The sequence below is a fragment of the Nanorana parkeri genome, unplaced genomic scaffold (assembly GCF_000935625.1).
Source record: "Nanorana parkeri isolate BGI_ZX_2015 unplaced genomic scaffold, ASM93562v1 scaffold1117, whole genome shotgun sequence".
In the NCBI taxonomy this organism is placed as follows: domain Eukaryota; kingdom Metazoa; phylum Chordata; class Amphibia; order Anura; family Dicroglossidae; genus Nanorana; species Nanorana parkeri.
This window is the reverse complement of record NW_017307385.1, coordinates 232,250-247,067: the sequence shown is the minus strand read 5'-3', so window position 1 is coordinate 247,067 and position 14,818 is coordinate 232,250. Positions and strand designations below refer to the sequence as shown.

The window sequence follows — 14,818 nt, the reverse complement described above, 5'->3', positions numbered from 1 at the left end:
AGCCGAGCCAAATGCCGCTCGGCGGCATTCGGCTATTCTCTCACTGCTGTTCGGGATCTTTCAGAATAGCCCGAACAGCAGTGTGAAGCCTGCCGGAGGTTCGGCTCAGCCGATCCAGATGTTGGATCGGCTGAGTCGAACTCCTTCTGCACTTCAGGTCAGCCGAACATGCTGAGCATGTTCGGCTGCTCCGAAGCCACACGAAGCAAGCCGATGTACGGCTGCTTTCAGCCGATGTACGGCTGAAATCAGCCGTACCAGCCTGAAGTGAATAGCCGAACAGTGTTCGGCTCACTTCACTTCTGATCGGTCATTCACTCGGCTGCCCTCGGCAGCTTTGTGAATAGACCCCTTATTCTCCTTAGAAAAGAAGCACTTAAGAGGAGACCTTATTGCAGTCTTCAAAATAACCAAAGAGGACCACAATATTCGGAACATGTTGTTTTCACCAAGAACAGTATTGAGAACAACCGGACACTGTGTTAAATATGTATAGCAATATATACAAACACACACACACACACACACACTAACACACACACATACAGTAGATTGAACTGGATGGACCTTGGTCTTTATTCAAACTCGCCTACTATGTTACTATGTTACATTCATGGAAATCAATTGTTTTAGCTTTAAATATAGAATGTTAGGATATTATTGAATGGATGGTTCAAATATTTTGCTTGTTTTTAGAAAGAGTTAAAATAATCTGAAGAGCATATTTGCAGACAGTACTGTATTCATGAGATATCACATCTTCTGCAAGGTAAGTACAAGAAAGAGTACTGGTAATAAAAATAAAACTGTAACTGTAAATGCACATACCTGCTAAACAGTAATTAACTTCTTGGGTTACTTATGTACAATTTGTTCCATTAAGTACACCAGTATTTGTGGATTAGTGAAATAGTTAAAGAAGAACTCCGAACAAAGACATTCTTAACCCTTGCAGTGGGGCTACCCTTGCACTGGAGGTAGTGGGGCTACCCCTGCACTGTAATTGTTAAGTGCTTGTTTTCATCTAGGGTTGAAAATAACAATGATATATTGACCTGAAACACAGAGCCGGTCAACTGCTAGACCAGTCCCTGCAGCCTTGCTCCCCCTCAGGATGTGGACATGAAGATGTTGATGCACTTTCCATTGCCAGAGAGGAGGAGGAGAGAGGCTGCAGGGTATCTTGCAAAATGAGCACTTAACACTTGAAGCACGAGGGTAGCCCAAGGCAGCAGCAAGGGTTATGATGATTGCTGCCTGGAGTTCTTAAGTGTTTTGTAGAACAACAGAGCTGTATGTTTGAGGAGTAACCTCATAAAAATAAAAATCTGTTTTGATCTTTTTAGTATCATGTAAGATATCTCAAAATTAGGAGTTGATCAATAATAACAATGATCTGATTATGTCATTAGACCATTGTTAATTTTGACAGCAAATTTCTAATTAGTTTTATTCATAGTCTTTTGACTAAAATGCCATTTAGTTTTAGTCATATTTTAGTCATCTGAATTGTTTTAGTCGACTAAATATTAGACATGTGCACCAGCAAAAAATTAGTTTAGTTTCGTTTTGATTCCGATTTTGCATTATTTCGTTTTTCGACGAAATTTCGTTTTTTTATGAAAAGCATCTCATAATGCCTTTCATATGACACCTCGGCTCACAGACCCGAATAGCATTTGAAAACTCACGAATAGCATTCGGGAGTTCCCGATTGCTATGTAGCATTTGACAGCTGAAAATGTCAAATGGGTGGAGCTTCTCCCATCTGTTAACTTTCGGGCTGAATGTCATTTTGCGGCGAGTTTTCGTAGGGATCGGATGGCGGTCCTGCGGCGGGACTTTTTTTTATTGCGGCGGGTCGGCGGGGGTCATGCATCCTGATTGACACTGGATTACATCGATGGAGCCATTTTTTTTTTTTTAAATAAAAATGAATAGTCAAAAACTGACTGTTTTTTTTTCAATTCATGGATTTTATCAAAAGTCATTACTTTTTACTAACTATTTGATTTACCCCTTTAGTGAATGGGTAGGGGTACAAGTACCCCTTACTCATTCACAAGGGGGGCGGCATCTGGGTGCCCCCTTATTTAAAGGGGTACCCCGATGCAAATAAGCCCCTTGCCCGCAGACCCCCACAACCATCGGGTCAGGGTTGTGTCCAGTGGTCTGGTATGAATTGGGGGGGAACCTCACGCTTTTTTTTTCTTCATCTTCTGCAGACTGTAAAAAAAAAATGTAAAAAACTTTTTTTTTTGCTAATGTCATTTTGCTGCAACTAAATTTCGTCCAAAAAACATAATTTCGGCCAAAAATGAAATTTCGACCGGACTACCGCTAAAAAACTAAATTTCGCCCACAAAACTAAATTTCGACTGGACTACCGCTAATGAATTTTGAGAAATCGGGAATTCGGATTCGTTTGAATTCGTTTTAGCTGTAATTCGGAATTCGGAACGAAAGGAATCGCACATGTGTACTAAATATCATAAGATTTTAGTTGACTAAATCTACAGTAAATTTAGCCTACTAAAATCTAGTGGGTTTAGTTAAAGAGTAGTTTAAGAATTTCTCTAGAATTTCCAAAATGATTATATACTCCTGGAGTAAACATCTGTTAACCTGTTATTACTTATGGCATTAAGGTTTAAATATGCAATGCAGACACAGATTTAACTGTTGTGATATATAACATTTCCTTATTTATCTTAAAATTAGATTAACCCCTTCATGACCTTTAAAAAAAAAAAGATTTGCACCTGTTATATTCCACATTTTAGGCATGAAAATTACGTAAAACCCCCAAACATTATATATTTTCTGAAAGCCAAGACCCTATGTTGTGGAAATTTCATTATATGGACTTATGTGGACATTTTTATATTAGGATGTGTGTTCTCTATGTTGTCACCCGTCTCCCGGTGTCGGATTCAACCAAGGGACGCTTTGGCAGAGCGTACTTGGGTTGAATCGGGATCAGCGGTAAAACCGTCAGTATGAAAACCTTCTTATGGGCTTGGAGACGTGTTCGCAGTGTATGTACGCGTTTGTCGGTTTTGTGAGTATCAAGCGCAATGCGCTGGGCTTATTGCCGGCGGACGTCTATGCACATTAGCGAAGCAGAGTCTGCATAACGAGAGATACGTATTATATTTCTATTGTGGCTACGCTATCCTTTTGGATACATATCTGCTTTAATGAGAAGACATTGAGTTATGCCTTGCTGGTGTACTGGTACCGCACATTGACAATAGCATTAGCAATGTCTCCACAGATAGTCTAAAATCTGTACAAACAAATAGAATGATCTTAATAGATACTGGTCATTTTAAGCAGTATTGAATGGGGTCTATGCTGGCTAAGATGGCGGATGTGCATACACGTGGCTGATCTGGGCAATGAACATGACTCGGCATTAATGGCGCGAATTCCATTGCGCGTGATTCCTTTGTTTAACGAGGCTGCGCGCATTTGTGTGCACCAGCATTAGTGAGTCATGCACACTTCTCTGCGCATTCACGTTGGTGTGCACCCCTTTACTATTGTTATGTAACTGTACATTTTGGGGCTGATTGGCTGATGTTGTAAAGTCACCTTCCTCTGGGCTTTAACCTTTTTGCTGCTTAATAAACTGTCTGGCATTACCGAAGTACTTCACTTCCTTATACCAAAGAGCTAAATACAACGTGCTTTTAAGCGTGACGGAATTAATTGCGCTTGGCGCACATTGATATCCCAAAAGTGTACTTCTTAGTGCAGCAAAGATCTGTGCGCACAGCCTAAGCGAATTCCCATAACACCTATATAATAAAATGGTGGCAGTTGCTAATTTTTATGTTGCATGATATTAGCACAACTCCTTATCAAACCCCAAAATTTAGTGAAAAGTGTACTTAAATGCCCCACAGCACATTAAAATACCCATAACATATAAAGGAGGAGGTTACAACAAGTAAATAGATACCCAACATGCCCAGGTTAAAAATTCAATTTAGAGATGCCCAAAAATACTGGCCCTAAAATTATTGCTCTCACTCCGGCGTGCATGGCGATACCCAACATGTGTAGCGCGTTCATCGTTTTCATACGTAGGCGCACCCGACACATGTCCAAAAGACCCCCAGTGTCACCTTTACACTCCAAATAAGCTATTGAAGTGCCGATCACACTTCAATAGCTTATAGCTGGGCTCCAGGAGCCCAGCACTGACAGCTATGGGACCGGAAGTAATGCAATCTGCATCGCTCACGGTAATATTGAGTATTTTCAACAAAGGACCAGTAATTAGATATGCATTGATTATAACAACTTGCATATGACATTCTTTCAAGCAGAAGTGCAACTCTAAAATATTAAAATGAAAAAACTATATTGGTTGTAATGCCAGTGCACATGTTACCTATTAGCCGTCCATTCAGGAAGGAACCGAAACCGGAAGTCCAAAGAGATTAGTTCTGATTGGATCTCTTCCCAAATCATCTCTCCCTAACATTTTATTTGGTTTTAGTTAGTCGAATAAAATGTCATTATATTTTTATTATAGTTTTAGCTATCATAACTTAGATTGTATTTAGTTTTGGTCACTGAAAAAGTGTTGTTGACAAAAACTATGACAGAAATTATTAGTCGGCAAACTAAACACTGTATTAGACTTCTAACTTTCGCCTGTGTATCTGTAATGGAATCGGCGTCTTGCGTTCCACCCTGGAGCGCAGTGCCTACGTTTCCATAGCGAGACTCGCGGCCTGCGTTCCACAGTGGAACGCAACGGCCGCAAGACGCCGTCATACTCCGCCCAATCACGGCGGACCACATATATACCGGAAAGGAGCATAGCAGCGGCGTTCCACTAATGGAGTGTGCGCCCTGCTAGCTCCCCTGGGACGAACTCTGCTACCCATAACAAACGGGACGGAACCTCTCCTCTGCAGGCTACTTCTCTGGACTACCCGTGGAGGGTTACTTTTCTTCAAGTATCGCAAGTACCCACAGTCAGTGTATTCTGACTCATAGAGACTACTGCTATACCGTTACCTATTGCATGTAGTCTGCCAGATTACTGCTACTAGGAGATACTGCTATACCATTAACTGCTGTATACAAAAGGTGCCATATTACTGATGCGCAGACATACTGCCATACCATTGCCTGTTGCATGTACAGTCTGCCAGATTACTACTACTAGGAGATACTGCTGTACCATTAGCTGTTGTATGTGAAGTGTGCTGAAATATTGCTGCTAAGACTTACTGCTATACCATCAATGCTGCATACATAGTGTGTCACATCAAATACCGCAGAAGATATACCTCTTGACATTACTCCCATGCTTATAATTTCCAGGAACAAATCCCTAAATAAATATAACCTTAGTTTAATCGGTGATATATGATGCTAGTAGCTTCAAACTCTCCGTTTTATGCTTGAGAGTGACGCCTGAAGCTCAGCCTGATTTCACCACTTACAAACTTAACTCAACCAGGAGACGTGCTCCAGTTGATGCTACCCGCCTCTGCAGTTGAGATCCTGACAGAACAATTAGGCGCATTACAGATTAGTGGAACCCAAATGGATACAGCAGAGATCGCGGGACACATGGTAACCCTATCTCAGAGGGTTAATACCCTCACCGAGGATGTTCAAGACCTCCAACTAGAAAATCAGACATTACGCGCACTAGTCACTCAGGCCCCGGGAAATCCAAGAGATGGACCTGAACCTAAGGTCAGTCCCCCGGAACTTTTTTCTGGTGACCGGAAACAGTTCAGGGATTTTTTGAACGCATGTAAATTGATGTTTGAGCTAAAGCCAAGGACCTACCCCACCGACAGGGTAAAAGTGCTCGCAATGATCTCCTATCTCAGGGGGGAGCCCAGAGCATGGTATTGCACATGACATGCACCTGGTTGCATACCCACTCATGGAAGACATTATTTTACCTATTTGGAAAAGGAGGATCCAGTGCTGGAATCTTTTCCTCAATTTTTGAAGACAATGTCACTACTATATGAGGATCACAGCAAGCAATTAACAGCGGAAACTGCTATTAGAAATCTAAAACAAGGACGTAGACCTGTAGAAGATTTCATTGCAGAATACGAACGATAGGCTCGGGAGACCGAGTGGAATGACATTAGTCTCCGAAACCAATTCCGTCTCGGTCTCTCCGACGCCCTAAAGGACGAGCTGGCCAGAGGGGAGATGCCTTTCACTTTGGATGAGTTAATTCAACGTGCCACCATCATTGACTGACGTCTGCGAGAACGCAGAGCTGAACGGGTTTCGGGGTACACCCCCATGCTGCACCAATCCAGTCCTACCCCTGCTGAAGAACGCATGGAGATAGGAGCGGTACGGGGTCCTTTAACAGAAAGAGAAAAAATCCCAGAGACGTACCTTGAACCTCTGTCTATATTGCACAGCTACCGATCACATGGTGGAGGGCTGTCCAGCGATTAAGAAAAAGTCTGAAGGTAAGAAGCATAACATTTGTAGAATAGGTAACACCCCCTACCGCACCACTGGTTATCTCTACACTTGTCAACACAAAGGGGAAAGAAGGAGTCACGCTTGTAGTAACAAATATCAAGACAGGTCTCCCGGGTTTCAAAGATCATATATTTATGTGTTAATGTGCCAAAGCGGTTTTGAAGCTTTAGACATAGCCCGTCAGTGTGCATCTCCATGAGTGTGTCACACCGGCGGCCCTGCTCGAGGATCGAGAAAAGGGGGAGGAGTCATTTTTTGCATTTGTACCTCTGCACTGGAAGGTTCCCTTGTATTTACAGCAATAGATGTTACTGTTACCATTGGCGAACTCACTGCTAGTGAGTTTGTCTTTTAGGGACGGGCAGCCTCGATATGAGATAGCGGGTTTGGCATTTAGAAATTTAGAAATTCTACCATCTTTGGTCAAGCAGTGCCAGTGCTTTTCCAAAATTCGTGATATCTCATTGTGCTGGCTATTAAAGGTCAATATCAATCTCACCAAGGGGTTTTCTCTTTCATTTGCTTTAAATTTAAGTGTAGTATTTTTGCTGTTTTTCTTGTCAGCACAGAAACCTTTAGATCCACCCTTGGCTCGTTGGTATGACCTTTTCAGGACTTTATTTGTATACCCCCTAGCTCGTAGTCTCATCCTCAGACTCTGGGCCTCCTTTTCAAAGTCAGCATCAATGCTGTATGCTGTTCTTCAGGCTCTGAGGATGAGCACTAGTTGCCTCTAGGATAGCGTTACCTGCCGTGTCTTTCCTGTATAGACTGGTGTACAGGATCCCCCCACTATCCTTGCACACCAGAATATCGAGGAAAGGTAGTCTGTTGGGGTCGCTAGTCATGGTGAACCGTAAATTATAGGTGTTGAAATTTAAGATGTCCACAAAGTCTTTCAGTAGTTCCTCCCCTCCCGTCCAGAGCATCAGGATATCATCTATGTATCTGTGCCAGGATTTTTTAATTGGATTTGTAGGGAAAATGTGTGAACTCTACGTGAAAGTTGTGTGAAAACATTATAAACAGACCCATTTGTAATTCATTTCTATAAAATCTTCTTATTGCATGCATTAGTAGCACTACTGATTTAAGACCAATTCCCTGGGTTTAGCTGCAGGGAGATATTAATACAAAATATAGAAATATAGAATTAGAAAAAATAATTCTGAATATTTAAAATCTTTTACAATCTCTAACGACCAAAGATAACAGTGTATAAGTTGGGGACATTTTCTTGTGACACTAAACTCAGGAGTTAAACCTTAAAAATTAAAGTATCTTAAAAGAGAACTATGGGGTAAGTGTTTTCCCCATAGTTCTCCTTAGGGTCACGGGAGGTCTCCCATGACCCAAAACTCAGTTTATGGTGGGCTATTGCCCGCCATATACTGAGAGCGCAGCAGCTGGGGATGGATCCTGACAATACTGTTGAGATCCACCCAGCTGCATGATTGTCAGTAGTCTCTGCCTATCTATAGGCAGAGCCATCTGTGCCCACCCTCTCCCCCGTCCTTTCCTTCACTCAGCACTGGAGGATCGGAGAGGGGAGGGGGGATCCCTGCAGGGAGATGATCGTAAAGTGAGTGTTTTCTTCCCCATGGTCCCTGTTTGTGTTGTAAAGTAGCCACCGCTGCAAGCTTGCTCCCATAATGGACTGCAATCTCATGTTTAGTTTATTTATTTGTATTGAGATTGGAGCAAGCTTGGGGCAGTGGCTACTTTACAACACACACACACAGACCATAGGGGGGAAAAAAGTATCCACCCTCCAGAAGAAAGGACAGTGTCAGCACAAATTCAGAGATGATTTGAGGATCTAGAGCTGAGTGATACACAAATAAGATACATTTTTGTTAATAGTTAAGGTACTTGAATGCATTTTAAGATTTAACTCCTAAGTTTGTTGTCACTTTATACTAAATCACCTGTTTTAGCCAGTAATGCACATTATTCAATTGGGTATTAAAAAACATTCTAATAGACCCTAACAAAATAAGATGATTGCTATAACATTTTTTTGGTGTCAGAATATTTTTGCTCCAAAACTTATCTTTCTTTAGCATCCTGAATAATTGCAGTACACTGCAATCAATCCTGCCTTCTACCTCTTGTCTCACATTTTTCATAGTTCATCGTATTTCATGGTCCAGTTTCCCAAAATAGTAGTTGGACTTTCCAAATGTGTAATAATGATTAATCTGGAAGACTGACCCATCCCCTTTGCTTTTCATCTGCACAGACACACTGTAATTGCAGAATTGTGTATATGTATATTTGCTCTCTGCGGTTACTCGGTCTAAAAAGTATTTAAATAAAGATGTTCTGCACTGCAGCTTTGCAGAGTGTAAATGAATCTATCCCTATCTAAAAAAGCTCTACAAAAAAGCAAAGCACAGCAATTTACAGCATCCAGTCAGATTTAACCTTTTTCTAATGTTGAACAGTCAATTAAAAATGATTGCTTATGTTTAAATGATACTTTTCTCAGTGATTTGTACCTTATTAAATACATCTGCTTATTTCAATTATGGGGGTTATGAATGAAAATGCTTTCCTCTTTGACACTGTAAATCCCCTTTTTATTTTTCTCTGCTACACATAAACTATTCATTCAAATCCATCTCCACTGCAGTGCAACCTGTGACTGGTAACTGATTGAGAAGGAAAGGCATTCATCAAAATGTCTTAAATTAAAAAACAATCCCAAGGACAGCGGATAAACAATGTAAAAGTGAAATCAATGGATCTATTCTAATTAATGTTGATTCAAAAAACATCAAACAGGCTATCTACATCTGAAGTGTAGTGAATAATTCAATTACAATTTATTGCAGACATATATAGGCCAAGAGAAAGTCAGTTATATATTGCAAGAAGCCAGCTAATTTCATGCATTATTGTACTAACCTTCTCTGTGTTTACATACTATGAAGTATATTTATTTAGTTTAGTCACACGTCCACCAAGGACTTAACTTAAAAGGACAAGTGCAACATGCAAAGTGCAGGTACCAGGGGTAACCAATCAGAAGTCATCTTTCAATATTTTGGCTATTTAAAACTGAAGAAAAGTGAAATATGTGTGGTTGCGAAAGGTAAAATATATCCTGGCATTTATATAAATCAGTTGGTGAGGGTGTTCTCCACACACCTTACAGCAATCCCGGCCAGTAAGAACGATGTTGCTTGTAGTAACGACCACGGATGGCACCGTGCAAAGTACGAAATGAAAAGACAGGTCACCAGCACTCAAATAATTTAAATAGGTATGTCCTTTTTAATGGACAATTGTGTCACTATAATCAACAAAGCCGGTCACATCTTTCTGCCTTGAAGAAGGGACCCTGCGCGGCCCCGAAACATCGGCTTTGTTGATTATCGTGACACAATTGTCCATTAAAAAGGACATACCTATTTAAATTATTTGAGTGCTGGTGACCTGTCTTTTCATTTATATAAATCACACATCCTTCAATATGTTTTGTATGATTTACTGGATTCTGTTGCTGTGCTAGCAATGAGAATGGTGATGGTGATGGTGATGATGATGATGATAGCTAAATATGGCAGTGAAGCACACCTTAGTCCATGGAATGTCATTCTAGCTATATTATAATGTGCCATTGGTGGTAATCTAACATAGGGCCATGCAGAATCTTGCTCGCCAGAAAGGGAGCATCAACAGGGCGACACCTCACTGGTAGAGCCAGCAGGAGAGCAATGCCTAAGGTGCAGATGAGTGCTCTCTTGATAGATCCAGTTGCTGGCAAATTGCCATCAGTGACAGGATTGCTAGTGTGACATGGCCCATAGATTTATAATGAAAAACATTCAAAAATTACCAGTATAAAAAAGCAGAGATGGAACAGCTTTAAGATAGGTAGATATAAGATGATAGATAGATAGAATATTGATTATTTCAGTCAAAGTCAAAACCTTCTATCTCCAGCCACATATTTCCATCTGCTATCTAGTGGTTATGATTAGCATAATGAATCATAGAGAACAGAGAAGTTAAAAATATATTATGTCTTCACACAGAAGCTGACACGATCTGAATTTTAAGATGATGGGGAAAACGGGCTTTTGTCCCATACTGTTAACGTGCTCTATACCCACACAGATCCCTGCCTTGGTTTATGATTCTCTTCCTTTGTGCTTGAAGACCTTTCAGTCTTGCTTATGTGTCTATTTTGTTTCACCTTTCTTCACAGCTATTTGCCACAGTAATTCCCCGAATATGCTATTAAGACATCCATTCCACTTATTAATTTCAGTGTTCCACTTTTACTCCTCCACCCCCTGTCTGTGGTAATTATCACCCAGCACAAGGATAACCTAGAAAATGTAAGCAAACATACAAACACACTATAGTCCTCTCTCCTCTGCTGTGGCTCTTAAAAACACACACAAACACACACTCTCGCTCTCTCTCTCTCTTCAGTCCCCTTTTCTCTGCCATCGCTCCTAAAACCTTTGCTAATGTTGGAGCTATGAAAATGATAAAGGGTGTGCATGGAAACACTAGCTCATTGCAGAATGCACAACGCCTTTAAACGAAACGAGTTTAACCTAAATATACACACATATACTGAGCAGGTGGATCGTGTGCTCCCTAGCACCAGCCCAAGAGGCTGCTTCTTGGCTACAGAGTCAAATTCTACAATACGTACAAGATGCATCTGAACCAGATATCCACGACTGCAAATCAGACCAGATTTCTGCAGCTGCCGTATGGCTGGTGTATTTGTTTATATCACAGTTAGCCTATGAATAAATCGAACATAAATGTAGAGGTGTTGCTCAGGCGAAACAGACCTTATCACACCTTGATGCAATACTATCATTTAAAATGCATTCATAATTACATATTTACAAGACATGCTTCGATGTCTCTGTCGTATGCAATCCAAAGCTTTGTCACAACACAGCTACAATAACTGACTTATTTGTGCTTTGTAGTCCAACCTCTGCCTTTAGTAAGTAGTGGACAGCGTCAGGTGCTGAACGCGACCAATTGAACGCTGCAGTTTGCGCAGGATCCACTGCTGGAAAACGGATAATACAGTTACATAGAACAATAAGAGTTGACCTAATATAGAATGGGTAAAGGGCTTTAAGGGCGACCAACCTTGACATGTTTTCCCTCTGAGGTCTGTGCGCTTTCTCCAGTCCAAGTTTGGTGAATATTCCAACGAGGACCATCACAGCTACAACTCCACATATGATGTAAACAATTAAATTGGTTTTATCCCTTGTAGGGTCGTGTAAGGGGTCGTCAATCTTTGGGGGTGTCTTTCCTGGCTGCAGCCAAATAGGTCTGTCATAGTTCGTGCAGATGCTCTGATCCAGTTTTGCCTCTTTGAACTGACAGCAGTACCTAAAGCCGCAAGTACCACAGCAATAAAGAAAATCCCTTGAGCTGCAGTTAAAAGGAGGGTCCCATTGCCCCATGACATCAAAATACCCCCTGCATCCCTCAGCAGTCTGAGGAGGTTCAGAAGACTCCAGATCTCCAGGGTTGGACAGATTGACGTCGGAAACCACTTCAGTGCTCCCAAAGTGAGGTCCACCTTTTACCTGTGCACAACACAGGAAAGTAAACACATCCGCTAAGAAGTAATACATCATTGCCCTAAAACCTTTCATGATAAGTAGTTTCCTTCTTCGGTGTTGATATGGAAGATTCAAAGTAGCAAAATACAACCATTAAGAGCAGAAGACAGAAAAGCTCAGCACATCAGTCCAGGTCCATCATCAGTCCTAGATCTGATCACTGCAGTCAACACCAAGGAGGTGTGAGAATCCTTTCTTTCCTTGCAGTGATCTCCGCCGGTATCTCTGCAGCAGCATTAACTCATCTGCACTTGTGGAATCGAGGAGAGCAGCGGGGATTCTGGACTGTTAGAGTAGCGTAAAGAGAGTGAGAGAAGAGTGAGGGGGAAAGAGGGGAGAGAGAAAGGGAGAAAAGATAGGAAGAGAAAGGAGGAGGAGAAGGGGGAGGAATACATATAGGAGGAGTCGGGGTTGAGGGAGGGATGACATGAGTCGTGAGCAAAGAGGGAGCGCTTCCAAAAGATGAGAAGATGTTTTAAATGAGTGCTTTGTGAGCAGCACAATATCCTGTTATTTTCTTACTTTCAAGCACGCACAAGCAGAAATGGCACACGAGATACACAACAAAGTTGTTGTTTTTTTCTGCACAGTTAATAGTACCATTGCATTGCCCTAGAAAGAGACTTGTACTGCAAGTGTTACGTTCACGTTAGACACATTTATCATTATCTTTACAGCCAGACAAACTAGTAATTGGAAACTAGCACTGTAAAGCAGTTGTTCCACCACAAGCATCTAAAAGGTGTGATCTTGCTCCATTCTGTAACCACATTAATGATAAGCTTCACATAGGAATATCTATTATGAATGATTACTCTTATTTTTCTGCCTGTTGATAATTACGGTTGAGTCTTGCGTTCAACGTAAACCCAGTCTGTATGAGGTTCAGCAAATCGCTAAACAAACTGGCTATATTTGACCAGTTTACCCGCTCAAATCCTTGGGTGATATATTTGGTCAATGATGTCACCTAGTATCTCCGGCTACTTTGATTTACTTTCCAGGTGCTCTGGCGATTCTGTCATTTGTGACAGGAGTAGTGACAGGGCCACATCATTATGCGGCAGGCCACATCATCATCGGGTGGAGAGACATCGTGACTGACAATGAATCTACATTGTTGGATGATGTGATTGATGATGGATTTATTTTTATGTTTTTTAACTTCTAAAGGGACAGTACACATTAATAAAGGAAACATATGGCTTGGTATTCCTCTTAAAAGTCTAACCAGGGCCTTATCCATATATGCTACATGGGGAAACATTAAAGGGAAGGCAGCAAGCATTCAGACTCCCCCCTCCCCCCCCCCCCCACCACCACCACCACCACCATCACCATCACCACCACCATCACCACCACCATCAAACCACACCAGGCCACATGCCTTTCAACATAGGGTGTATTTTGCAAGGGAGATGTACATCCAACGTTGTTCACAATGATCCACCATCTGACAATTCTACCCATTGCCACATCAACATGCTACCCAAGAATGCTGCCTTCGCTGTACTACCTCTGCTAACTGACAGGCCCTTGGCACTGCTGAAATGTAAACAGTGGCAGGCATTACTGCCCAAATAGACCATATTTGCTCAATGACATCACCCAGGATTTCCAGCTCTGTTGTTTACAAACAGAAGCTGGGGATCTGTTATTTAGCAGTGATAATGATGCAGAGCAACATCATTGGTTGGGTAGCAGGTCGTTGTGATTGACAATGGCTCTACATTGCAGGAGGACATACTGTCAGGGCCGTCTTTAATACTGATTGGACCCTGGGCAAACAATTTCTTGGGCCCCCCCCCCGGCCCTAACAGCAGCATACGGAAGAGGTGGGGGCAACACTATGTGATGCCGAACGCATAGTAAACAGAATGGTGCTGCAAGGGTTGCTGCCTTTTCTTCAAGCGAATCCCGAACAGTCTAACACCACACTGCAACTTTTTTTAGAATAAACAAGAGAGAACGAGGAGAGACAGACATGGGAGAGAACGAGGAGAGACAGCCAGGGGAGAGAGCGGGGAGAGACAGCAAGGGGAGAGAGAAGAGAATGAGGCGAGACAGCCAGGAGAGAGACAGCCAGAATAGAGAGAGAGGAGAGACAGCTAGGAGAGAGAGTGAGGAGAGACAGCCAGGGGAGAGAGAGAAAAGAGACAGCAAGGATTGAGAGAGAAGAGACATCCAGGGAGGAGAGCGAGGAGAGACAGCCAGGGGAGAGAGCAGGGAGAGACAGCCAGAATAGAGTGAGAAGAGACAGCCAGGAGAGAGAGCGAGAAGAGACAGACAGGGGAGAGAGCAAAGAGAGATAGCCAGGAGAAAGATTGAGGAAAGACAGCCAGGAGAGAGAGTGAGAAGAGACAGGCAGGGGAGAGAGCAAAGAGAGACGGCCAGGAGAAAGATTGAGGAAAGACAGCCAGGAGAGAGAGCGAGAAGAGACAGACAGGGGAGAGAGCAAAGAGAGATTATAGTACTTGTACATATAGAGTGCCTGCAACAATACATTTACAGATATCCTCTGCTAACATGAATGGGTTAAATGATCCCTAGTACAGGGCAACATATAGATCATTTAATCCATTCATGTTAGCAGAGTATAATTATAAATGTATTGTCTGCACTGTATGAACAGTGTATACTCTATATGTACTCTATATTTAGTACATATAGAGTATATACTGCTAATACATCTAATACAGTGCAGATAA

The 14,818-nt window shown here is 41.9% G+C and overlaps 1 protein-coding gene across 1 annotated transcript in view; it reads right to left on the bottom strand.

Moving 5' to 3' along the window:
* LOC108796451 (protein shisa-9-like) overlaps positions 1 to 12,408 on the bottom strand; it is a 247,318-nt gene extending 234,910 nt beyond the window's left edge. The window contains exon 1 of the mRNA XM_018567932.1: positions 11,626 to 12,408. Within this exon, the coding sequence (XP_018423434.1) occupies positions 11,626 to 12,143 (518 nt within the window). The 5' untranslated portion in view covers positions 12,144 to 12,408. The remainder of the gene's footprint in view (positions 1 to 11,625) is intronic.
* Positions 12,409 to 14,818: the final 2,410 nt, after the last annotated feature.